General features: G+C 38.4%; 1 protein-coding gene across 2 annotated transcripts in view; it reads right to left on the bottom strand.

Moving 5' to 3' along the window:
* The window catches only part of LOC122805501 (putative methyltransferase DDB_G0268948), a 262,527-nt gene that overhangs the window by 68,575 nt on the left and 167,671 nt on the right, over positions 1 to 26,281 (bottom strand). For both annotated transcript variants that reach the window (XM_044075693.1, XM_044075692.1), the window contains exons 3-4: positions 9,840 to 10,053; positions 7,921 to 8,021 (exon numbers count right to left, since the gene is read on the bottom strand). In XM_044075693.1, coding sequence (XP_043931628.1) covers positions 7,921 to 8,021; positions 9,840 to 10,053 — 315 coding nt within the window. The remainder of the gene's footprint in view (positions 1 to 7,920; positions 8,022 to 9,839; positions 10,054 to 26,281) is intronic.

The following is a 26,281-nucleotide window of genomic DNA, read 5'->3' as shown; positions in this document are numbered from 1 at the left end:
GTCCAACAGCTCTCAGTTTGACATAGCTTTGTATGTGTGGCAAAGATCGCTTCTGAGTAGGCGATATGCAGCGGAGTAAAGATGGAGTTTTTTGAGACTGTCTGCAGAGGGCATCAGTTTGAGGCCGGTAATCCTCTTTGTGAAGTATTTCTTCGGCCTTTCCAGTTGTTGATGTCTTGTGAGGTACACACCAAAAGGGTCATTGTACTCGTTCTTCCTATTTATTTTACAATTATTCCACATGTTGTGCACTTAAAGGTTGAGCAGTGTGTGTGTAGTTCGGGTTAGCAGGTATTTAGTAATTTCCTTATGCTCAAGCCCTGTACCTTAGCTACAGGAAATAAGCGCATGAATATTTTACCCAAAATATGCAACTGTTTTGATTTGCAAATCATGTCACTGTTCTCTGTTAAACAAACTAAAGCAGTGTTAGTAGCACATCAGGTAGCATGTGTTTTCTTTTGCTGCAGAAGTCTGTGTGTTCTATTCCCACCGCATGTAGATGGATTGCTGATATTGTGCTGTATTTTAAGAGGGTGGGGTGCTGCAGTCTTGTATGTCCTCATTTGGATAAGATGCCTATTAGCCATGAACCCTTTTTACTTTGCCATCCATTCCCTATTGCAGTATTAACTGCTTATCACTATAATGTAAAATAGGCAATTTATTCATCAAGGGTAGCAAGCAGTGAATTTGTACATGAACTACTTAAATCTAAACTTTTTTTTCCTAGCAGCAACCTTTTCATTAGTTACAGTCCGATCTCTCATGTGGAATTATTCAAATGACTTATACTTCTGCAGAGACTGTTCATATTGAGTGATATTAGTGGGTTGTAATGACTGAGGTTTGAGTGTCCTTGTATGGTTGAAATGCTCAGAATAGGGCAGTTTTTGCACTATTTGCTCATATGCTTAGTTTACTTGCTTACTGGCTATAACTTTACAAAACGCTTTAAGAAGTGGTGTTTTATAGACAGAATACAATGTAGTTGTATGTTCTAATTTCATGCATTCAGGAAGGCGAATAAGATTTTGTGTGATTTTGTGTGGTACAAAACATGTGTGCAAGGGGTCTATTATTAATAGAGCCGAAAGGTAAAATTAATGAGCCGCTGGCTGGATGCATTTTCTTTCAACATGGTTTTCAATGATGTTACAATGAATGTGAGTTTTCAGTCACAGAAGTTTTAATGCCAAGTATGTTATCTTTGTGAGAAGTGTTTTTTGATTGAAAATTTGATATAAAAGGTGTTCAATTAAATCCAAAATTCAATAACCTTTGTACAAATAAAGCACCATGCACACTGACACTTTTCAACAGTGCTTATGGCAACTGGGGCTAAACAGTCAACTTATTGGACACTGGAATGGCTCTGTGTGGGTGGGGCTGAGGGGGGTATCCAACCTAAATGCAACATATGCATACCAATGCATGTTTCTTTACAAAAATAGCACTGCTGATATTCAGGGTATATAGACAAAAAAAGAAATACTATGACTTCATTAAACCGTCTGTTTTTAGAAGTAAAATCAGCATATTTTAACCATTCCAGGACCCTGCTTGTTGGTGTTAGTTGGTGAGCTGTTACTATGTGTTCCACATTTTGGTCAATTGTTCTGTATTATCTGGACTAGTGTAACTCAGTTTGGAGATGGAAGGTTGAGAGCTATCTTTGGTGTGATCTTGGTTATTCTCACTGGGAGTAATGTACAATTATTGACCATGGGATGGGTAAGGCCAAGTGGAATAGGGTGATTCAGGCACCAGAAGGGAACTTGGCTAGGCTTAAATGGTCCAGAAGGCTAGCTGACGTAGACCTTTCCTATGAACCTGTTGGACTGTTCTTGGAGTGTTTATTTTTCATTGTGTACTATGAATTATATTTCTCATGCTTTACACAAATTTTTTTTGTACTCTGAATTACATTTCTCATGCTCTACACAATTTTGTATGTATGATTCACGGTCAACAACTTTTTTGCAGGTCTGTCAGCTTGAAGCCTTCTGTTCAGTTGCAGGCCTCATTGTTTTGTCACAAAGCAAGGTACACCACACTTCCAGACCCACTATAGTTTTTGACTTTGGTTCCTAGTCAGAGCTATTAAACTGGTCTTCTAGCCTAAGTTGAATTTAAGTGGATCTCCCACTGCTGTATTGTGGTGGTGTTTTTTTTTTTTTTTTTGCTTTTACTGAGATTAATTAGAATGCTACTGTTGCATGTATGTATGTAAGTATTTTGTGTTAAGAGGCTTTTCTTAAGTGAAAGGGTGTGCAGAGAAATTTTTGTGGAGCAAGAAGTTCCATTTTTGCAGTACTGGGGGGTCTTGGTGTACTAATTCTAAATTGTATGACTTCTTAAAAATGAGATTTCTCAGAGGTTTAGTGGTTTCATAAGAACTCAAAGCATGCAAGTATTTAACATTTTTTTTGTAATGGTCTGAAAGCTTGTCTGTTTTGTACGAGGAATTGTTTACATATTTTCTGAGCTGTTTAGTTTGACAGTGAAAGGCACCAGTATTCTTTGTGTGTGTAAAGTTTTGTTGCATTCACAGAAAAGAATGGTATTATTATGTTTACTTGTTAGGAAGGCAAATTTATTTTAATTAAAAATGCTAAAGGCATAAATGAAAAAGAAAGTAAATAAACAAAATATAAACATATGAGCTTAGTGAACACAAGAAAAAGAAATGCTGTACCACGCACCAGAGAATTTACCTGTAATAAGTTTCCCAAGATCAAAACTTCCATATGAGCACAAACTAGAAAGAATCTGACACAAAACAAGAAGAAATTAGTGTTTGCTTGCTTTAATGCCAGATGTGTCTGCATCTGCAACTGTGTTGTAAGTTTCATTTACAAATGCATATATGTATGCATTTATTTTTAACTGAAGTTAGATGGACTGTGAAGAAATATATCTGATTACCAGTAACTAGTAGAAAAACTGATGCTCTGCTTACAGGAAGAAATTATTTAGATTAATTATCACAATCTACTGCATGATAGAAATATAGTTACAAGTTAGTCATTTTAAAGGTATACCAAAGCTGGTCACACAAATGGAAAATTGATTATTTCCAGTGTCAGCCTGTTTTGATTTTATTGATTGTTTGCAGTGTGGATTCCATGTTGAAACCAATCATTTTTGCTGATAACGAAGTAGCTTCAAGCTTAAAGTAAAATAAGCTCAGTAAGGATGTTTCATTCTCCAAGGCTGAAGCAGTTCAACTTGCTGTGCCTAAGAATCAATTCTGTGACTGTGACAGGTGTGATGAAAAACTCTGTATCAAAGATGCACTAAGGCAAGTTTCATCATCATAGAATGTGTTCCTATGAAACACTGCACATTACTTTGGCAGCAAATATGACCCTTTGCTAATGCATCTTTACTCAGGAGCCCACATACCAGATGGGCACTGGTCAAGACAGTAGAAAGAAAGATTAATGTATTTCAATGCTGTTTCAATGAATGTGAGTTTCAAGGGCAGAGAAGTTTTAATGCCAAGTCTATTTTCATCGTGAGACAGAATTGCTTTATCAGATGTCTGTTAGTGTTTGTGCATTGATGTGCTGCAAAATGTACAAAAAATCCAAAACATTGTAGAAGTAAAGCAGTATGCACACATTAGTGTTTATGGTAAGTGGGGCGAGATAGGCAGGTAATGGGACATTGGAATGGCTGCAGTGGGACTCTGGTGCCATATTTTGGTTGTCTGTTCTTCACTTTGTGTTCGAAAGTTGATATCCCACAATTACATTGGAGTTGGTGGGGTTACGTAATTATGTAGGCAAATTAATCAGCGTACAGATTTGTACCTGTTTTGCATGGGCCTTTTCCAGATTTTTGATGTTTCCAGGTTGAAAGGTATGTGAACTTCGATTGTGCTTGCTGCAGTATGTGTGGAAGTTATTGTGCTCGAAGCAGGGGCTTACCTCCTAGCAGCCATTGATTTGTTTTACTAACAGTCAGTACCAGGCATACTGTAGAAAGGGCTGCAACTGAATTGGTGTGATTTTTTTCTTTTCTTTTCGTGGTGCATCCGAGTTGAGTTGCATTTTAGTGACTCTAAGGAGACGGCTCTGTGAGAACCAGGAAACGGCCACGTGGGTGGAAGGAAAGCACACTTGTTCACTTGAAGTGTAGGACGTAGTCATCGTACATGAAGTTGAAAATAGTATTAGTGCTTATATTCTCAGAACTATTGCCTCAGTATCTTGCTTATTTTATTTTAGTACTATATTTGCTGTTTATAACCTCAATCCTGTTTGTACTCTGAGTACTGTTTGGGTAAAAGCAGCCTGAGGTGACTGTTGACTCCTCTTTGGTATTGGCTGTAGCTGTGGTCAGTGTATTATTCACTGGGATGTGTTCCAACGTTTCTTTTACAGGTTGTATGACACTTGTTACTGTATGTATTTTTAGGTATGAGCTGCTCTAGCCACCAGATGTGTTTTGTTGTACCACAGCTATGCTTAGCAAACTGTGTCAACAAAAAAATGGAAAGGGTTTAGGACTGCATAAAATGTGCATAATTGCTGCTGATTGTTTTTTGTCCTTTCTGCAAGGCGGTAGCATCTCGGAACAATAGTGTTGCTTGGTATTCTGGTATGCATAGCAATTTTTAGAGCTGGTGCATTATCTGGGCAGTGTAGGGAGTGGTTTCATCACTTTTAAGCAGTTATGATGAATGCTTTTTCAGCACTGTCTGCATCTCATATACCCACAATCCTCATGTTCATTTTTTACATTTCATTGTTATATAATGCATGAAATAGTAAGGTTACTGGGTTAATTTGTAACAGTCTGCGATGGGAGCATTTTCATAATTATTTATATAAGTATCTTATGATAAGGATGTCCTTGTGCCATGACTAAAATTATTTTGGCTTTAAGACAGTATGAACATGATTTTGCATGTTAGGCTACTTACATTATCAGTAATTGTTAGTTTTTTTTTTTTTTTGGATGACATTTCGCATATTTTTCGATACTTAATGGTATTATACCAACAAGTTTATTTCAGCTCTGTCACAGATATTAGGCAACCCATCATTTATACTACCAGTTTCACTTTTTAAGTATGCTGTAAGTTTTATTTATATCATTAGCCCTAGGCCTTCTATATTAGCCTATACTTCAGAGAAGTAGATACCAAATCGGAGATGTCCCAGGACAAAACCCTGTGGTACTCCACTTGTCACTGCTTTGAAGTCAGATTTGGAGTCTGCAAATTTTATACTGTGGGTTCTGTCAGTGAGCCAGTTGGCAACCCATCTAGTGACGTAAAGATTTATACAAAGTTCAGCTGTAATTCCAGAATTTGGGATGGTGTTGAAAGTCTTGGCGAGGTTCAGATAGGCACTGTGAACCACCTTACTCTCGTCTACGGCTTCGGTGACACCCTCAAAGAAGTCGATCAGGTTCAGGAGGCATGATTTGCCTTTCACAAAGCTGAACAGAGTGGGGTACAAGGTTTGGAGATTAACAATGAATTTGTTTGAGTACCATGATACATTCCATGGCCTTGCTGACCAGGCTCGCCAGGCTAATAATTCCCAGGGTCAGTGGTGGCTCCCCCCTTTGTGGGAGTTGGATAAGTGTTGCTGTGCTCCATTCAGTGGGAACAAAGCCTGATGTGAGGCTATGATTGAACATGGTGCTTAGGTGGGGAAGCAGTTTGTTCTGAATTTCATGTAAAATGCAGCCTGGGATGTTGTCTGGTCCCATGGATGCTGTGTTTATGGCTTTAGAGAGTGCAGCTTTTACCTGCATAGTTGTGATTACTGCAACCAAGCATTCTTCCTGTATAGATATTGGCCCTTTAAGGTGTGAGAGGCAAGTTAGGGTGGCACTGAACCTATCTGCCTGGATGTTGGCAATATCAGCTGGTTCTGTAATTTTCATGCTGCTGTATATCACTTGCATACTCCTCTGTTGTATTTGCACCAGATACTGCTAGTGTGCACTGCGGGAATAGAAAGATTAAAACATTACCCTGGTATCAGAGGTGGCAGTGCAACATATTCGTAGTGGCTTAACATGAGAGTAGCTCTAAGCAAGCACCATGTGAAACCTGAACAAGCACCTAGAATAATTCATTGCAGCTTCCACACCTTAAGTCTGAAAATGAATTCACATACTCACATGAACAGGAGTAGCTGCATATTGATGGATAAAGGTGTATGGGCATGTCGGGTGGTTACTAAACTGAAAAACTGGTATGTAAAGGTGGGGATATTTGGAAGGCATGTGCAAACACACCAGTATATTACAGCCATAGCACCAATTGCACTGGAGGCTGGTCAATAGATTTAGTAAGGGATTTTGTCCGTGCACAAATATTTCAAAAGTGATTCTTTGCAGTGACATCCATTATCTGATTCAAGGTAAATTAACCTTGATGTCCTTTATTAAAAAATAAAAAAAAAATACTTTGTGATAAGTGACTTCTGGACACAAGAAAAAGGAAGGGGAAAATGTAGCAATGTGGTTTGTATGTACAAAGAGAAATCCAGGGACACTGCAAAAGTTTTTCTTGCAAACCAACCAGTAGAGTAAAAACATATGTAGGCAAACACTGCATACCAACACACTTTGCACATGTAAATCTCAATTTTTAACAAGGTGGAAGCATGAAGTGATACCTTAACACTTAAATTGATAAAGATCTAAACTGGTTCATAGTCTAAATGTTTTATTCTTTAGCTCCTTGGTGCAAGACCTTACAGGAGGTTGCTACATAAACTGGATGTGAATGCAGTCAAGTAAGGCCATGGCTATAGTGCAGAAAAAAATGTCCCCTCTAACAAAGGAAATGCTAGAGCAAAGATTAAATTACATGCGACAAGCACCCTGCTGAGAATTGCCAATCAATGGAATTGCCAGGTCAAATTACCCTCAGGACTTTGACAGCTAGGGAAGGTAAGTGCTACGGGGGAGGGAAGAAGTAAATGGACTGGAATTCATTGTCTCACAAATTAGTGCCATTTAAACTAAATTAGAAAAAAAGGCAGCAGTAAACAGCACTTTGAGTGTGTTCTGTGACATTTGCACTCTTTGTTTTATGTAGTCATTCAGAAGCAAGGAAATGTTACTTACACTGTTCTATTTTACTCAGTATTCTGTACTCATGCAACATCTATGAAATGACAGGAGCTTTAGGCAAATGGAAGCCTGCATGATGTAACATTTTTGAGCCAAACAATGAATTCTGGGATACTGAATGGCAACCTGATTTATCCAAACCACGTCAATATGCTAGCCTCCATGTGGTCAGAGTCTGGAATTACATATAAAAATATTTAAAATCCTGTAAATAATCCCAGAGTGCTGTTAAAGTGTAGGAAACATCATGCCATGATGAATTAAACATGTTTTTTGAGTCTGTGGATACGGTACTCCTTTAAAAAAACAAATGTGTGTTTGAACCAGCACTATTCAAGATAACAATAATTCAGTCCTGTGCTACAAAGTTTGTATTTCCCATAATACTAAAAATTAAAACATGGCTGGTATATAAGCTTGCACAGTAGTTTGTATTGATTATAAATAGTAAAGAAGCACTCAGTAGATTAGAGCAACAAGAACTTCAGAGACAGTCTTGGCATCATTTGTGAGTGTTTACTGAAACACCACTGGAAATAATTTTATGAACAAATGATAGGCTTAGGTAATTGAACTGCTTTTCAAGGGGTCCAATGTTTTGGCCTCAAAGAAGAGAGCTATTCAACAGATGACTCATGGCATGTGTCATTAGAAAAAAGTTCTGTATGAATCAAAATCAGAAGGTTCTCATTTTAATTTTTTTTGTTCTGTCTTGAAAACCGCCTAGATCACTACACCTGCTCAACTTCAATTTCTTTCCTAAGAGCTCCTGAAGAAGGAACTCCTTTGTACTACATGTCTCGAAAGTCTTACCTTTCCTTTTCTGTAAAAGTAATAGCATCAATTATCTCCTTGTAACCATTTTCAACGACGTCAACATTTTTAGCTTTGTATGGAGATAATGAAGCATACATCTGCAAAAGACATGAAGAATGTAAGAAAGAAATGCAATACTTTATATATCACAATAAGCTGCACCTTACAATACATAGATCTCATTTAGTGTGTTAACAAATCTTTTCAGAAATTAATTATTATTTGGTTAAGTGACATACTTAAAACTGTACAGTATTTTCAAGGAAGCTGTGGGAATCACAGTCAACAGATTCCAGATAATTTTAGCATTCTGGTTTATACCACCCTAATACAGTTAGCCATCTTCGTCTGCCTAACTTTTATACTAATGAACTGCCACTCTTTTCCATACATTTTCAGTCTTTTTCACTAAGGCTAATTGCTGCAGGCATAAATATGTATCTTTACATTTTAACAGGTTCTGTTAAACAGATGCAAGACACAGTTAAAAAATTTTATACACAGCTAGTGAAACTTTTAAGCATTTCAGTTTACATACTCAAAGTGAGTGATAATTTCTGACACTTCATGTAATCGTTAAATGATACAGGAACAAATCTTAGGGAAAAGTAAAATGGCATAATGGTCTGCATTTATGGATATAATTTCCAACATTAATACCACTAAAAAAGTAATGAATCTTGATTATAATATTGGTGACCTAAGTAATCTGACCACCCGTGAGCCAATGAACTGAATGTCAGAAAGTACAATCACTGCTTTTACTGGCAGGACAAGGGTTTCTACCCCGCTTAGAACACCCTGGTAAAGATCATGTTACCACAATGAGTAGGCAAAGTAGGTTGACGGTTGTGATGGTGATGTAAATAAAGGATATTTACAGAGGAGCATGTAATTCTTACACTGAAGTCCCCATATCACATAAGCAAAGAGGGAATGGCACACAGACCCCAACCTGGCACTATAATAACGCCATTCCTCAATATCCACTGAGTTTCCCTCCAAGTGAGCAAATGAGTTAACATGAAGGTTATTTTGAAGAAGCTGATACCAGCTACTCAGCAGCGTAGGAAAAAAAAACTATAATGGTAAAAAAAATAAACTCCATTAATAAGGTTATATTTCACTTTGTTGGTATATTTTGTCTCTCAATTCCCTAATTAGTTCAAAAGAAATTTGATGACTCAAGATAAAAAAATCTTAAGTACTGTGATGTTAGAATTTGAAATTGCATAAATACAAGAATGCAACAAATGGTTTGGTTATCCTAAAATAGCAGGGAATTTTGTTAAAGCATGTTCACAAAGTATGAATCAGCATCTAGAAATGGTAGATGGTATGTTCTCAAACAAGCACCTGTGGTTAATTAATGAACAATGGGAGCATTTGAACACAGTCAGTGGAATCTGCCGAAGAAGGAAAGCTAGCCTGGCAGAGTACAGGAGAAAAAGCGTTCTACTATGTTACCCTAGTAAGAACCACTATAAATGTGCCACAGGAGACTATGAGGACACTACCATTCAAAACAAGCAAACAATGAATCAATAAATAAATAAATTAATAGAAATAAGTCAGTTTGCTCAATAGTCACCTACAGCCCATAGTGAACAAGGAAGACAAACACCATATGGACAAACAAACAAATGCATTTTTACATTAAAATCAAAGTGTTTGAAACCAGACAAGAAACAAAGAATGGCAATGCTTTGGCTCCAAATCTGGAAGCTGCATTTTCTAACTGGGGAGAGGTCTTGTGAGTTGCGGAAAGTCATTTATATGAGGTGTACTACTCACTGAATAGTTTGTGAATAAGCAGATCATCAGCAGTTTGTGACATTAAAGCTTCTGATGTCTGCAAACATTTTAATCAGTACTTCTAGGAAGTTTCAAGCAGCATGATTCTGGTAGGTACTTACCTCTCTGAAGATCTGTGTTAATGCTTCAGAACAGTCCCCATAGTGTAGTTCCATTTTAATTTGAATAGAAAGCAAAGCCAAGCAACCTTTGGGTTTAAGAACACGCTCTACCTCCACCATGAACTTCTTCATGTCAAACCAATGAGCTGCATCTGCTCCAATCACCAGGTCAACTGAACTGTCCTCAAATGGAAGTTCTTCTGCTGGACCTGTGCTGTACATTCCAGAAAAATAAAAATACATCACATTTAATGCCCTAAAATTCATTTTCAGTTGTATTTCTTTGCACATGACTCTTAAGCTGCATTATCTAAGAGAAATCCATCAATGTATTCATAATGATTTCATGACAAAGTACACTTGTGTAGAATCTTACCATAACAGTAGATGTCCTATTCGTCACTGTTGTAGTATTCTATACCTTAGGGATCTCCTGTCAAGGATATCCCAATGTCTGGCCATCTTGTATGCTCCACAGATCAAACGTATGGTCCTCGTACAGGATATAGGGTATAAAAGTGATGTACAGATGCAGTTACCCAGAACTGAACTGCCCCAGTAGAGAACAGTCTCCAGAGGGCAAAGGAGGCCATGCACATCCAGAGGGAGAAAATGCAGATGGAAAAGGGGGACCCTCGGCTAGGACAGTAACCAAATCAAAGCCCTAAAGAAAAAGAGGGATGGAGGGAGGGAGCACCGAATACTGCAACAATGAAGAGAAAGACATTTACTGTTAAGGTAAGATTTTACACAACTGTACTATATCCTTCTATATCACTGTTGCAGTATTCTGTACCTTCAACAAAAGTACAAAAGCTCAAGAAAAGGAGTGGAAGGTTGGGAAAAGCCCTCAACAAACCCATGAAGAATGGCCCTAGCAAAACCCTGCTCTGGCCCTAGAAATAATATCTAATTTATGACCTTAATAAAGGAATGCACTGAAGACCAAGTAGAAGCTTCAAGGATGCAACTGGTTTCCAAACCCTTGAAGAAGACATAAGACAAGGCAACAGCCACAGTGGAATGAGCTCTAGCTGAAAAAGACCTACATTTGTCATGAAAAGAATAACAAAAAAAAAAAAAAACAGCCTTAGATATTCAGGAGGAGATGGTTTGCTTAGAGATGGCCAAACCTAATGTCCTAGGATGAAAAGAATCAAAAAGCTGGTCGGACTTACGAATGGTCTTAGTTTTTTCCAAATAATACCTGAGCTGTCTATACAAATCCAAGGTATGTAGGACCCTCTTACTAACAGACTGGAGAAGGAAGTTGTACTACCTGATTTAAAGGATAACTCATTAACAGCCTTGGGCATAAAAGAAGGATGAGTAGGAAAAAAACAAAAAAGGAAGACTGCCCATAAGGGCCTGAACCTCAGAAACCCTCTGAGCAGAAGTAAGAACAAGCAACAAGACAGTCTTCCAGGTACAGTGTTGCAGAGAAGCTGAAACTGCAGGCTCAAAAGCAGCCTGAGTCAATTTTTTCCAAAACAAGATTAAGGTCCCAAGGAGGAGGGATAGGCTTTCTTGTGGGCCTTAGATGTAGGGCGCCTTTAAGAAACTGTTTGACCACAAAACAAGAAGCCAAAGGAGGATTTAAGGGCAAACGGGTAAAAACATAGCCAATAATTAGGCCTTTACAGAAGAATAAGCCAAGCCAGACTGGAGCACCTCACAGAAACAGGAAAGAACCAGAGGGACCCCCACTAAAAAGTGCCCTGGCTAGGAGTATGGCACCAGACAGAAAATCTTTTCCACTTGGACATAAGACTTTCTGGTTGTGGGTTTTCATGCCTCCTGTAAAACCCTGAGCACATCCTCAGAAAAGAGGTGCCTAAAAGGGATCAAACCCTACAACACAAACTATCAGCTGAAGAATGGACAAATGAGGATGAATGAGCAACCCTTTGTCCTGTGTGAGAAGATCCACCTGGTAAGTAATCTGTGATGATTACCTCTGGCCAGATGGAATAAGAACTGGAACCAGTGCCAAAAAGGGTCCAAGGATTCATGGTCTCTTCTATCCCAATGCTGACTTTTGCCAGACTGCATATCTGAAGCTTCAATGGTGGCCGAAAAGGAGTCACTAGCAAGATTTTTGGGGAGTCCAGCTGAATCTACTGCATGACTCTTAGAAAAAGAGAAAGAGGAGGGAAGGCATAGAGAAACATCCACTTCCAAAAAAGACAAAGTGTGTCCATTTTCTACACCAGATGGCATGGCACTCTGGAAGAGAAAAGTAGGAAATGCTTGTTCAGAAGAGAGGCAAAAAGCTCTACCTGAGAAATACCCAACCGATGAACTATATCCAGAAACATGTCTCTGTGAAGCATCCATTTGTGAGTCTGTGTTTTGGATCTGCTCAAGGAGTCAGCCACTAGACTGTGCTCTAGAGGAATATAAACTGCCTGAAGAGCTAGCTGATAAAGATAAGAATTTGTACCCCCTACTTGTTGACATACCACATCACTGTGGTGTTGTCTGTGTAAACCTTCAGGGACCTTGAGAGACCATGAGGTGAAACGTCTGAAGGGCCAGAATTGGAACACTCATCTCCTTGATGTTATTATGGTCCGACTTCTGATCGAGTGGGGGTCAAAGACCCTGAACATTCAAGTGACCGCAGGAAGCCCCCCACCACATGGCTGAAGTGTCAGTGAACAGTTCTTGAGAAGGAACTGGAGGCTGAAAGGGCAAGCTTGGGTTGAGTGTAAGTTGCCGATTCCACCACTCAAATTCCCACTTGAGACAAGGAAGGAGAGAGACTCTACAATCCAGAGAATGGCAATGCTGAAGACAAACTAACATGTGGTACCACTGAAGCTTCTGCATACGCAGTCTGGCAAGAGGCAGCATTGGGATAGAAGAGGCTATAAATCCTAGGGCCCAAAGAAACTCCCTAACTGAAATGGCAGTCAGAGGTAAAAAAAGACTGAAGGAAAACTGTCAAGGATAATACTTTTCGGAGCTGGAAGACAGGCCAACATTGTCACTGTCTGAATCATGCAGCTCAGATGCACATGATCCTGAAAAGGAGTCAGGACAGACTTTTAGAAGTTGATAATGAACCCCAGACTTTGAAGGACAGAAATGATAAATTTCAAAGCCTGTAACAGGCAAATGGGAGAAGGTGCCTGAATCAAAAGATCATCTAAATAAAAAAAATCTGAACACCTTGAAGTCTGCAAAAAGCAATCATAGGAGCTAGTCATTTTGTGAATACCCTTGGAGCAGTAGAAAGGCCAAAGGACAAAGCAGAGAATTGAAAATGAGAGGAAGAAACAGAGAAGTGCAAAACCGTCCTGAAAAGAGGGTGAATACGAATAAGAAGGCTAGCATCCTTCAGATCCCAAGACACCAGAAAAGCCTGGGGCAACAACAGAGGAAATAGGGATTGAAGAGAAAGCATCCAAAAGGAAGGAACATTGAGAAAGGTGTTGAGCAAGAAGAGATCCATAATAGGCCTCTAAATGACATCCTTTCGAGGTACCAGGAATATTCTTGAGTAGAACCCCTTTTCTACTTTGGAAAGAACAGGCTGAATAGTTCCCTGGTCCACCAGGGACACAAGAACATCTGAGAAATGATAATGTTGCTCTCGAGGAATCTCTGAAAAGGGAGGGAGAGACTTCCACACCATGAACTAACCCTGATGGATGATGGACAGAACCAAAAAAGATGTTTATTATCCGAAGAAACATTCATCAGCTTGGCCTTAAATGTCCAAAGGTAATGACTGCATTTGAAGCCAAGAGTAATGCCTCATGACAGACTTAAAGGCAGCAGCTTTGGAAGAGGCATCAGCTGCATCATAGATGCACTTGAAGGAGTGGTGAGCAACTTTAGAGGAAGAACCCAAAATAGAAAGAGTAGAGAACTTTACTTCAGAATCGGGGAGGTCAGAAATAACCTTATAAGCCTGGGCAATCTTGGCCAGAATGTATCTGGTCATGTGGGTATGGTAATTAATGGCCCTAAAGGCCAAGATGCCAGCAATATAGACCTTCTTTACAATTCTCTCCATGGTCCTACTGTCCTTATCCGAAGGCAAGAACTTGGTAGAGGGCAAAGATTTAGAAGGCTTGTCAGAGGAGACAGACACAACAGCAGAATCAGCAGAACATTTACACACGAACTGACAATCCTCATAAAAAGTCCAAATAAAACTATCCCTAAAACAAAACCCTGAGATGTTCCAGAAAAAAAAAATTAGACTTGGATAAAGTATCCCCCAAGCAAACTTTACTAGTTCTAAAACATAACCAGCTATTACATTTGCAATATTACTTTGTCAGGAGCGGCAGTGTCAAATGCTTTAGCCATATCTAAATTGATCACATCCACAGATAACCCATTGCACAATGCTTTCCATTGTGGGTGGTAAAAATGATAATGAATTTGTCCGACAGGATCTCCACTGAGTAAATCTGTGTTGTGTTATGTCTAAACATGAATCTAATGTATCCAATATATACTTAATGACCTGCTCAAAACATTTTCCAAGTATACTCATCAGACTAATGGGTCTATAATTCTCAACAGATGTAGTTTCACCTCCGTTAGGTATTGAATGAATGATGCTTTCCATTATCTGGGCACATAACCTGTTTCTAAAGTTCTTTAAAAAATACATTTAAACAAGGAATAGTAATTTCTAAAACAAACTATGTTAATCCCATTATGACATGCTGCAGAAGAACAATTATTTTTTCCCAGATCCTTACCATTAATATTTCCAAATAAATTAGGAAAATCTCCATCCAAATTAAACAAAAACTTATCCTTTATACAATTGCTTTCTTTAGAGACATCTTCTTAGCCAAACACAAATCAAATATCCAACATCTATAATTATTTTTTTATAATACACAATATTGTATTTAGTCTTCCTGTCTCTAAATTAAGATGTTTGTAAAAAGCCTTCTTAGTATCAGGAATAAATTTTACCAATTTAATTTCATAAATTCTTCTGGCTTTCCTTAAAATCCTCCTAAATATGGTTTATTATTCTTATACATAACCTTATTACTTTCATTTAGAAATAGTCTACATTTTTCCATAGAAACTTTATTCTTTTATTAAATCTATCAAATTCATAGTTCCAGCAAGATGTTTAATTAGATCTATCCAAAACACCCAGAACATGTTTCATTATGAATTATTGAATAAAAGTGAAAAAATGTTCCCAGGCCACATCAATACTTTTATGACTCACTATTTTCTTCTAATTCCAAATCAATAAACATCTTTAAAAAATCAGTTCTACAAATGTTTTGAATGTGGGGAGAAGGGACTGTTTCATAATGCAGTACTGAATAAAAATCTGACTTTAACAAAATTTCTATTAACTTAATTTAAAATGCTGTGCCTTCCAAAAATGTGATCTCAATCCAAAAACTTGACAATGAAACTATAGTAATGGAATGTGACAATATAGCAATAAACCACATCTGGGTGTGGGTAATGCTGGATTTACCCACGGTTGGTGTGATTTGGTCACGAGGGCTTAAACAAAGACAACCGTAGGTAAATCCAGCATTGCCCACACCCAAACGTGGGTTATTGCTATTATACAATGACACTATTTAAGAAAAAAAAATACTTACTTTTCTTAAATAATGTCTTTGTATAAGGGTGACGTGCTGTCCTTCCACCGCTGGACATTTCCTTGAGTCTTTTCTGATGTACTGCGCATGCATTTGGGACTTGCGTTCCCACGCATACCCTGTACATCAGTGCTTGGGAAAGTAAGCAACGGGGAAAAGAGATTCTCCTTTCTTCAGTTTTTCTTTCTTTCTTTTTTTTTTTTAATTAAAAAAAAACTTTAGGGCAGTTTAGGGGTATGAGAGAGATAGCATGGACGAAATACAAGGGATATCAGGTACGTGTGTTTATTTTTAAATAACGTACCTGATTTCCCCAGTATTTTGCCTATGCTGCCTCTCTGGTAAGTCCAGACTACAGATTTTATTTTTATTTTTTAAGAAATAAAAATAAAAATTTAAAGAATATACCAACAGAAAAAAGTCTGGGCGACCGGACCTTTTTCTGTTGGTATATTCTCAGATTTACAACAGCATGCTGGTTGGGCTGGCCAATCAGCAAGCACATTTTCGAATGTTAATGGCCAGTCATTGTATAATTTGTTAGAACAGCATAGTCATCATACTGCCCTATGCCACAACTACAACTACATGTACAGTATTGATGGATGGGGAAGGAGGTGAAGGGATTCTAGACATTGAGGGCATGGTCACACTGATAAAGAAACCTTGTGTATGCAAGTATAAAATCTGGGCTAAAAAAAAGGTAGAAGTGATATATGTTCAAAGAGATAAGAAGTATCTTACAACACACGTACAAATTCAGACATTGTTGGGTAAAGTATTGCATCCTATGGCTTTAGAATCTAATGCAATACACAATGGTATAATAAGTCAATATTTCCCCTCCCCAGTTCTTGGCAATGTAGAAACTGTAAGGGGGAACACATGTTAACTGAGCACCAACATTTACATGGGTGTCCAATTAAATTACTTTTATGCATCTGAAACTAATGTTGTTTTCTTAAAAGGGTTATGTTGCTCTATAGCTTAAGCAGTATATTTTCCTGGGATATTTTTAAATTCCCCATAAAGGACATCTGACATAGCAGTGTCTTTACAATAATGCCCCACCAATTTATGCTTGCTCTACGAACTGCAGCAATACATACATGATTTTTTTAAATCAGGAGATAGGAATGAATTCATCCATGTCACTTACATGCCTTCACATTTGCGTAGTAACCACGAGGAATCAAGAAGATCTTCTTTTGGACCCATTACCATGTTAAATATATGAACGTGTTAAAGACAGTGCAGTGCTCAGAGTGTAAAGTGTTTTGGAGTACACCCTACTTTATATGGAAGTTGGCATATTACACACTGTCATTCAGATATTTTTCTTACTGAGGTAAATGCCATCAAGAAAAAAGTTTACTATGGAAGGTACTAAGTGTACTAACTCTGATGGTCAAAAGGAGGTAGAATTAACTTTTCCAGAGTAAAGCAATTATCTTAAGTACAACCTCCTTTAAGAAAATGTGCAACTGATGAAGGATTAGCTGCTATATAAACGGAATATAAAATACAGGCTGATATTGCAAAGACATTGTACCTCAACTGATGAGTATGTTAGATTAACTTCAAATGATGGCCAAAATAGTCTAATAATCAGCAGCTCGGCATCTAAATGCATCTAATCTATGCCTTAGTGTATCTACAAACTTCCCCTGTCCATAGTCTGTAGGAGACCAGGGACAGGGCTTTGAGGTGGTCCACACTGGGCATACTATTTATAACCTGCATTATTTTACTGAGGAACCCCTGTGGCTGCTCTGTCTGTTGTACATGCCTGATCAAGTTGATTCTGAAGGGTGCACTGCACTCTATTACTGGTCTAATGAGGGATGAGTATAGTGGGACTATGATTTCCTTAGATTTGGATGCCATGCTCTCGCTTATAGGTTGTGCCACATAGAACGATTTTCTCACTACCATGGACACATGGTGATCAAAGTTCAGGTTACTGTCAAGCTGAGTTCCCAAGTCCCTTACCACTGGGTCTACTCTTAGGGGAGTTTTATCAATGTTGTAATTTTCAAGGGTGGTTGTCTTCCCAAAGGTGTAATTACACATTTTTTCACTAAGTTTTAGGCTGTGGTTCTAGCACCAGTTATTTGCCTGTCAAACCCTCCTGGAGAATATCTACTTCTTTTGGGGGATACAATTATTGCATCCAGCTTGCAGTCGTCAGCAAATTTGATCAGCCAAAGGCCTTCTACATTTGCCTTGACTTCAGAGAACTGTTTTCCAAACAGCAGAGGTCCCAATACTGAGCCCATTGGGACACCACTAGTAACAGGCCTCTTGGCAAAGGTGGGTTCCAACACCCTAAATTATTGTGCCCTATCTGTGAGCAATTTGGGTATCCACTGGGTGACATAGGGATTTATGCCTAACTTTGTGAGTTTGTCTATAATACCAAACTGAGATATTATGTCAAATGCCTTGCTAGGTCAAGGTAGGCAGTATGTACCATTTTGCCTTCATCCATGGCTCTAGTGACCTTCTTGAAGAAGTTTAGTAGGCATTGAAGTACAGATGACAAAACTGAATTGGGGTGGTTCCAAATGTTTGAAGATTTCCTATGTCTTTGTTTATCGGGGCCACAATAATTCTTCCCATGGCCTTGCATATAGAACTAGTCAAACTTTAAAGCACAATTTAGTATCCCTGTTGTCTAATGTTACCCACTCCCCTTAGGTTCTTAGGTTATTACTAGGCTAATGAACTCAAGAGCATTCATAAGCCTAGCTGCACAATCCAACCCAGTTTTGTCCCAGAATATCTTTGATGTCTATTTGGAGGGGTATGTTAGTAGGGAAGTAGCTAACGGTTATGTAGGAGGATTTGTTAGTTGGAGATTAGTTTACTTACTGTCAACTTCTGTCCATCAGAGATATGGGGACTAGACAAGGGGTGAAGTTGCAACTTCCCAGCCAATGGTCAAGGTTTTCTCTGAACACAGGGAAAAGCTCTGCTTCACATAGATGGGGAGCCTATTCCATTGGGTGGGGATCCTTTGAAACATATATTAGTCTCTCTAGCATGTTCTATTTATGTCGCAAGCAAAGTTCAAATTCTTGGATCAAGATTTCCGGTGATGTCTGTTTTGCTGATGGGCAAAAGATCCATCAGAGCTGGATCTGAGAAGGCATTTATCACCCCTCCGTAACCTATCAATAACCTAAAGAAGACTGAGTACAAAGATTGGGCCTTATGGTAATCTGTGTGCATTCATACCCTGGATTATCCTGGTGAGGAAGCTTTCTGGAAGTTCCAAGTGTTTCAAGTGTCTGATTAGGTAAATGCCAAAGGGAGCACTGTACTCAATGATGTCTGTCAACGGCAGAGAAGAATGGTACTATAACTTCCTTGGACCTAGGTATCATACCCTTACTTATAAGCTGGGCAACATAGAATGATTTTCCTACCATCCTGGCTATGTGCTGCTCGAAGTCCAGATTACTGTCTACATATGCTCCCAGATCCCTAACTACTGGGTCAATTCTCTGGAGTGTTTTATCAATGAAGTAATCAACTTGGGTGGAAAATTTCCCAAAAAGCACTATAATGCATTTCTTAGCTTTGAGTTTTAATCCATGGCTTTGGCACCAGACATTTGTCTAGTCAGACCCTCTTGCAGGATGTTAGTGTCATGGGGAAAAATCTATGATAGCTCCCAATCTACAGTCATCTGTAAATTTGTTAAGCCAGAGGACTTTGACATTAGCCTTGACTTCTGAGAAACTGATGGCTAACAGGAGCGGGCATAGCACAGAGCCCGGAGTTATTTAAGCCAAAAAGGAACTATTAAAATCAGGCTGACTTATTCCTGTCTTGCTTGGAAGAAGACCTGAAAGTGAAACTGGGGCATGTGGCAGTCATTCTGAATAACAGTGTTTGCTTACAAAAGTGCTGTGAAGGAGTTCATTTCCTTATAAAATGCTTTTATTAGCAGCACAATATTTCTGAGACTGACATAGCCAGTATATATATACATACATTATATATGTATATTACAGTGGATATAAAAAGTGTACACACCCCTGTTAAAATGCCTGGTTTTTGTGATATAAAAAAATGAGACCACAATAAATCATTTCAAAACTTGTCCCACCTTTAATGTGACCTATAACCTGTACAATTCAATTGAAAAACAAATCTGCTAGGTGGAAAATATAAAAAAACGTACAATTAGCTGGTTGCATAAATGTGCACATCCTCAAATTAATACTTTGTTGAAGCACCTTTTGATTTAATTACAGCATTCAGTCTTGTTGGATAGGAGTCTATCAGCATGGTACATCTTGACTTGGCAATATTTGCTCACTCTTCCTTGCAAAATCTGTCAGACTGCAAGGGCATCTCTTGTGCACAGCCCTCTTCAGGTCACCCCACAGATCTTCTATTGGATTTAAAGTCTAGGTTCTGGTTGGGCCATTCCAAAACTTAAATTTTCTTCTGATGAAGCCATTCTTTTGTTGATTTGGATGCATGCTTGGGGTCATTGTTGTGTCGAAAGGTGTAATTCCTCTTCATCTTCAGATTTATAGCAGACGCCTGAAGGTTCTGCGCCCAAAGTGATTGGTATTTGGAACTGTTCATAATTCCCTCCACCTTGATTAAAGCCCCAGTTCCAGCTGAAGAAAAGCAACCCCAAAGCATGATACTGCAACAACCATACTTCACTGTGGGAATGGTGTTCTTTTGGTTATGCGACATGTTGTTTTTGAGCCAAACGTACCTTTTGGAATTGTGGCCAGAAAGTTCAACCTTGGTCTCATCAGACCATAGCACATTTTCCCACATGCTTTTGGGAGACTTGATGCACTGTTTTGCAAATTATAGCCGGGCCTGGATGTTTTTCTGCGTAATAAAAGGCTTCTGTCTTGCAACCCTACCCCATAGGGCCAGGCATATGGAGAATACGGGAGATTGTTTTCACATGTAGTACACAACCAGTACTTGCAAGAAATCCCTGCAGCTCCTTCAGTGTCACTGCAGATCTCTTGGCAGCCTCCCTGACCAGTTTTTGTCTTGTCTTTTCATCACATTTGGAGGGACATCCAGTTCTTTGCAACTTTACTGCTGTCCCATATTTTCTCCACTTTCTGATGATTGTCTTCACTGTGTTCCATGGTATATCCAATGCTGTGGAAATTTTTCTGTACCCTTCCTCTGACTGATACCTTTCAACAATGAGATCCCTTTAATGCTTTGTAAGTTCTCTGCGAACCATGACTTTTGCTGTAGCAAGCAACTGAGTAAATGTCAGGAAACCCCTACTAGGACAGCTGAAATTTATTTGGGGTTAATCATAGGTTCATAGGGGTGTACTAGGCTAATGGCCCTAGAGCCTTTACAAGCATAGCCCATAAAAGTGCCCTGGCATCATGCTGCCACATGTTAGTTCCCAGTGCCTCTATCAAGCAGAGCCACTGCAGTGATCCCCGGGGTGAACTTTCTATTACCCATCCACACATCAAGATTTCTCTTTTAGAGGGACAGCGAGGTGCACTGCTTGACGTGTATGGGAAGTTTATTCCAGAGCATGGGCAGTCACTGGGTGAGGAACCTGTCCGTCCAGCAAGTTCTGTTGATTGTGGTAATGAGGTTGAGGTCTCTGAAGCATGTGGTGCAGAGGGATTGGGATTTTTTTTAGATGTAGCATTTCTAACATAGCTGGGTCAGACATGGCTTTGTAAGTCAAGCAGAGATCGCCTCTAAGTAGGCGATATGAGAGAGAGAATAGCTGGAGCCTTTTGAGTATGTCCATGTAGGACATGTGTTAAATGCCTAGGATCCTCTTTGTGAGGTACTTCTGTAGCCTCTCCAGCTGTTGCAGGTGTCTAGTGAGGTACATGCCAAATGGGGCATTATACTCTACGATTGGTCTAATGAGGGAAGAGTAGAGAGAGATGATGAACTCTTTCTTCCTGGATGCAAAACCCTGGTAATGAGATGTGCCACACAGAAGGACTTTCTAACCACAGTAGCAATGTGGTGGTCAAAGGAGAGGTTGCTGTCTACCTGCGTCCCCAGATCTCTTATAATGCCTTCGGTGTTCAATGGGCTCCCATCAATGTGGTAATTAGTGGGAACTGAGTTTATACCAAAGGGGATGACGATGCATTTTTTGGCATAAGACTTAAGGCCATGGTTTCAACACCAGTCATTGGTCTCAGTGAGGCCTTCTGTAAGATGTCTGTATCACTTGGGGAGTTAATAATGGCTTTCCCAGATTGCAGTCATCTGCGAACATGGTCAGCCAGAGTCCCTTTGCGTTGGCCTGGATTTCTGAGAAGTAGATGCCGAACAGGAGAGGACCCAGGACCAATCCCTGTGAGACTCCACTAGTGAGTGGTCGTCAGTTGGACTTGGAGTCCGCTACCTTCACACTGTGTGTTCTGTGAGCCAATTTGCAACCCACCTAGTGATATAGGGGTTGATGCCTAGTTTGGTGAGAGTCTCTTTAACTGATGGCAGGTGTGAACCCAAGAAGACTGAAAACTGTAATTAAAGCAAAAGGTGCTTCAACAAAGTATTAATTTAAGGGTGTGCACACTTATACAACCAGCTTATTATAAATTTTTTTTTTTACATTTTTCCCCTAACAGATTTGCTTGTTTTTCAATTTAATTGTACAGGTTATAGGTCAAATTAAAGGTGGGAAAAGTTTTTAAATGATTTATTGTGGTCTCATTTTTTTACATCACAAAAACCTGGCATTTTAACAGGGGTGTGTACACTTTTTATATCCACTGCATATTTTATATATATATATATATATATATATATATATATATATACACATATATACACACACACACACACATATATATATATATATATATATATAAATATATAGACACACATACATATATAGATATATCTATATATCTATATATAGATATATATATATATAGATATATATATATAGATATATGTACACACATACATAACTACATATATGTGTTTCTGTGTATGTATGTATGTATGAGTGGGTGTGTATCTATATATGCATGGATGTATATAATATATACACACACAAACATATACACACATATCTGTGTGTATATATGTATATATCTGTGTGTGTGTGCATATATATATATATCTATATATAAATATATATATATATTTTATTTATATATATATATATATATATCTATACATACATATATATATATCTAGATACATATATATACATACATATGTGTGTGTGTATGTGTGTTTATATTCATATATATATATATATATATATATATATATATATATATATAGATAGATATGTAAATACATACAGATATATATATATATATCTATATACATATAGTAGAAACCACCCTGGCGTGAACCAAAAAATGTTTAAATATACGCACCCTGGAGCTGAAGAAAAAATATATATAGACAACCAGCAGTCTTCTGCGAAAGTCAAACGGGCACCAAGGCACCAAACACGAAAATGCGGTGATGTCAAGGCTCTGAAACAAGCAAATAGCACTAACACAAACAGTGCTATTCCCACAAATAACTCATCCGCTCACCAAACTGCTTCAGTATTACAACGCCGACTCCCTCATACTGGATTACAAGCATATCAGAAATGTCAATCAAAGATAAAACAGCATACCGGCCAAATACAGGTCCGAAAGACCTGTAGAAACAATAATTCACTTCACAGCTTTGAGGTTCCAACTAATTCCAAAACGCAACCCTTCGGTCCAGTTTCAGTATAAAATGTAATATGCAACAGTTAATCCTCCGCGTTGAATAAAATCCAAACAATTGCATATATAGATAAAAAGCTGAATTTATTTAGGCACTCCACCCGCTTCTTCAGACAAACAGATACCATTTATTTAAAAACAGTTTAAATAAGTTAAAGGACTGACATTAACCCAATCCTTAGTCAGATACAAGTCCACATGACTTCCTTGTACCCAAATTAGCGAAACTGCTATGTATGTTAAAGCGACAGCTTCAAAAACCGGCCGCTCAACTCAAGAGCGCCACATACTTTGATATACCAAGTTTTACATATGTATTTTAAATTCACTCATTTCTAAAATGATTATAATATATAATAGTACAATAGTAGTATAAGATCATGTACAATGAAGCTAAAATTGGTGTATATATAGCAAATAAAATAAAATAAAACAAGTGTCACGGATACACCAAATTCCGTAACTATACATAATAGGTATTCTAAAAACAAAAACAGGAGAATAAGCGCAGCCTATTGCGTAGGGCTAAATAGATAATGAAAACATCCATCCAAAATAATATACAGGACAATAATGTGTCTCCATGTAAAATTGCAGTATCATACATCTATACCATATAAATAATTCTACCTGTAGACATAATTCTATGCTTGATGAGCCCACATAAAACGACTAAGATAACAACCTAATGATGTGTAACTACAGACAAGCAAATGCATGCAAATATAGTCCATGGGACGTAAATATGTCTCATTACCAAATGATAATATCAAACAACTAATACTAAACAAATAATACTAAACAAAAGGATCTGACTGTAAGTGCATATGGATCCGTTGTAGAAAAACAGGATGATAAAACTAATACTATACAAATGGATTTATCTGTGGACATAGAAACTCAATGAATAACGTGCCCACAAATAGCAACTGAAACAAACAACCTGAAAATGTGTGGGTACAAATAGGCAAAAGCTCACTTGTACACGCATCTCTATCCATGGACGTAAGTATGCATGACTGGAAGTGGACGCACGCATGCATCGCTATATCCCAATGTGTGTATTGAAAGGTAAATGGCACAAGAGAAATATGAAATGAAATGTGCAAATGAATGCTTGCAAGAAACAAATAAGTGCTGGCAGGAAACAAATAAATACATGTGGGCAGGAATACTAATGGGAAGATGCAACAAATGACGTGTAAACACTAGAGAGTATCTAGAGTTTAACAGAAACCACAAACGAATAAAGGGACTGCAAGCTATCTAATGGGCCTACCCTTGAGATGCGGTTTAATGGACAGCACTTCATTCAGGCCTTTCTCCCTATGGGCGGCTAGCCTGCAAATCCATCTCAATTCAGCCTGCTCTGTTAAATTTACTATGTCCCCTAGTCACTTGCCTACATGCATCACTTGTAGGACCTGGAACAAAAAACTGTGTTCTTGACCTTCCCTTAAGGTATGCTTCGCCAATGCACTATATTCCTGCTCACTATTCAGACAATACCCATGGTCCCTTATTCTCTCCTTTAATGTTCTATTAGTTTTTCCTACATAGAACGAATAACAGTGCACACAGTGAGCCACATATATGACGTTTTTGGTATTACAATCACTGTTGCAATGAATTGTCCAAAGATGGTTTGTAATGGGATGTCTGAAATAGTGGGACTCATCTATGAATCTACATTGCAAGCATTTACCACATTTGCTGGTTCTCTCCAGCCCTGTCTTATTTTCAGGTGCTATCATTGAACTACCACAAAGTAATCTCTTAAGGCTATACATATTACTGTAAATGATGGAATTTCACCTACTACTTCAGCTGTTTGGTTATCAACCGTCAGTATATTCCAATGTCTCTCAATTGACTCTTGAATCACACTAAGTCCTTTACCAAATGGTAAAACTACACCAAGTGATCGTTTATCAGCACTATTTCCTACCTGTGTAACTGGACTAGTGTGCTCAGAGAAATACGGTTTTGCTCTGTTCTCTCTTAATAGGCCCATCTGTCTGTATACTCTATCTATCTCATCTTGTGTGTAACCCCTAGTATTAAGTCCTTCCTTGAGCTCAGATAACCCTGTATCAAAATCCTCTGCCCTAGTAGAGAGTCGTGAAACCCGCATAGCTTGACCTTTAATAATATTGTTAAAGACGTGTGGATGATGCATGCTTGTTCTATGAAGAAAGGAAGGTTTGTAACACGTTTTCCTATAAATTCTGGTATTGATACTTTTTTCTACTTTGAAGACTGTGACGTCTAAAAAATCTATACTAACCAAAGACGAATCCATGGTGAACTTCAAGAAGGAACTTCTAAGATTGAGCTCATGATGGAAACTTAGGAGCTCTTCATGTGTTCCCTTCCAGAGAAAAAAGAGATCATCCACAAACCTCTTATAAAAATGGATATGTGGATCTCTGGTAATGTTAATGTCCTCAAAGGTCGCCATGACTAAATTAGCATAGCTGTTGGCACAGCTAGTGCCCATGGCGACCCCTTTTGTCTGCTTGTAACAGATGCCATCATATAGGAAGACATTATTTTCAAGAACCACCTCCATTAATAGTGATAAAAGGTCAATTTTACTGGTAGAAAAATTGGAGTTTTTACTTAGATACAACTGCAGTAATTGTATACCTTCATTGTTCGGTATACACGTGAACAAAGACTTCACGTCCATGGTAACCAGAATGATACTACCAACCTCGTCAGGTTCTAAAGCAATGGAGGCAGTATACAGTTCCCTTAAGAACTGTTCAGTGTCCTGTAAAATATGGTTCGATGACCTAACGACATCTTTCAGTTCTTTATCCAAGAATATAGAAATAGGCTCGGTGAGCCAACCTGCCCCGGCTACTATAGGTCTAAATTCAGGTTCAAAGAGATTCTTGTGTATCTTCGGCAACCCTGAAATAGTAGGAATTAACGGAAACTGTACTTGCATATACCTGTATACATCATCCGTCAGACTTCCTGCCTGTCTACATTCAAATAGGGTTCTATCTATGGTCTCCTTCATATCATGGACACAATCAATTGAAATTGGCCTATATGCATCCGTACTAAGCATATTGCTCATTGCTAGGTGATAATA

This window comes from Protopterus annectens, chromosome 6.part1, assembly GCF_019279795.1.
Source record: "Protopterus annectens isolate FY-2018-M chromosome 6.part1, PAN1.0, whole genome shotgun sequence".
Lineage (NCBI taxonomy): Eukaryota > Metazoa > Chordata > Ceratodontiformes > Protopteridae > Protopterus > Protopterus annectens.
This window is presented reverse-complemented; position numbering and strand designations above follow the sequence as displayed.